We start from the raw sequence: 1,111 nt of genomic DNA, 5'->3' as shown, positions 1-1,111 counted from the left end.
TATCTTCTGATCCAGGACTCCAGGAGGAATTACACCCACATTCTAAACCTAGAAATCTGCTACAAGTAGGACCCACGTAAAAAAAAAACTAAAGAGAAAAACAAAAGATAATGCTAGGTAATCAATAATTTTTTTGAATAATATAAACAACCACCAATCAAATTAAAATATATTACATCTCTAAATTACTTACTTAAATCTTAATATATTAAAATAATCATTCGCACACCTAATAAAATGAATATCCAATATATTCATTATTCACATTCTTTAATATTTTTATTGGCTGCCTATACTTTTTAAAAAACAAATGAATTTAAGTTATAAGAATTAAGAAGATATCAAAAAATCTTTCAGAACTGAAACTGAAGCAAACTGCAATCTATCCAATATGCAAAAAACACGAGTTGACTCAGCTTCTGCAACTCGCTCTGAGCTTCAGACAACAACAAGCTCAACGCAATGGCTTTTCATAGTATCCTTTTTCCTCCTTCTTCCGGTGGTTCTAGCTGCGCTTCTTTTCCGCCTCGAACCGTTCGATCCGGTTCATTTCCCGCCCCATGAGATAACCCGGCTCAACTTGGCCAGCACGGTTGCCCGCAACGATAACATGCGACGAGGCTCGGAGGTTGTCGGAAACGGACGCGTGGCGGGGCCGGAAGACCTGGTTTATGATGCGGAGGCGCACGTGGTTTACACGAGTTGTGAAGATGGTTGGATCAAGCGAGTGAGTTTAAGTAATGACTCGGTGGAAGATTGGGTTAACACGGGTGGAAGGCCTTAAAAAATATTTAAAATATTTTATTAATAATAAATTTGTCATATAACTTAAGAAAGACATGTTAATTAATCCCTAATATAAAAGCTGTTGGGGATTGGATTTGCATTGAAAAAATTCATGTGATAACGATGGATAATTGGATATGGCAGCTAACATTAATGGTTTTTAAATGCTTCAACGTGGACCTGTACCTTGAGAGTTAATAAGTCTCGGACCTAAACAAATAGTAGTACGTACGTAATATAGTAGTAGATATAGTAGTACGTACGATATATATATATAGTACTACTATATCTACTACTATATATATATATACTTCTTTCTAATAAG

The 1,111-nt window shown here is 35.6% G+C and overlaps 1 protein-coding gene across 1 annotated transcript in view; it reads left to right on the top strand.

Annotated features, from left to right (window-relative positions):
* Positions 304–1,111, top strand: part of LOC107622094 (protein STRICTOSIDINE SYNTHASE-LIKE 5) — a gene marked incomplete in the record, with an annotated part of 5,106 nt that continues 4,298 nt past the window's right edge. The window contains 1 exon segment of the mRNA XM_016324016.2: positions 304–781. Coding sequence (XP_016179502.1) covers positions 392–781 — 390 coding nt within the window.

This window comes from Arachis ipaensis, chromosome B10, assembly GCF_000816755.2.
Source record: "Arachis ipaensis cultivar K30076 chromosome B10, Araip1.1, whole genome shotgun sequence".
Classification (NCBI taxonomy): Eukaryota; Viridiplantae; Streptophyta; class Magnoliopsida; order Fabales; family Fabaceae; genus Arachis; species Arachis ipaensis.
Note: the sequence above shows the minus strand (reverse complement) of the source record. Positions and strands in the feature narration are given on the sequence as shown.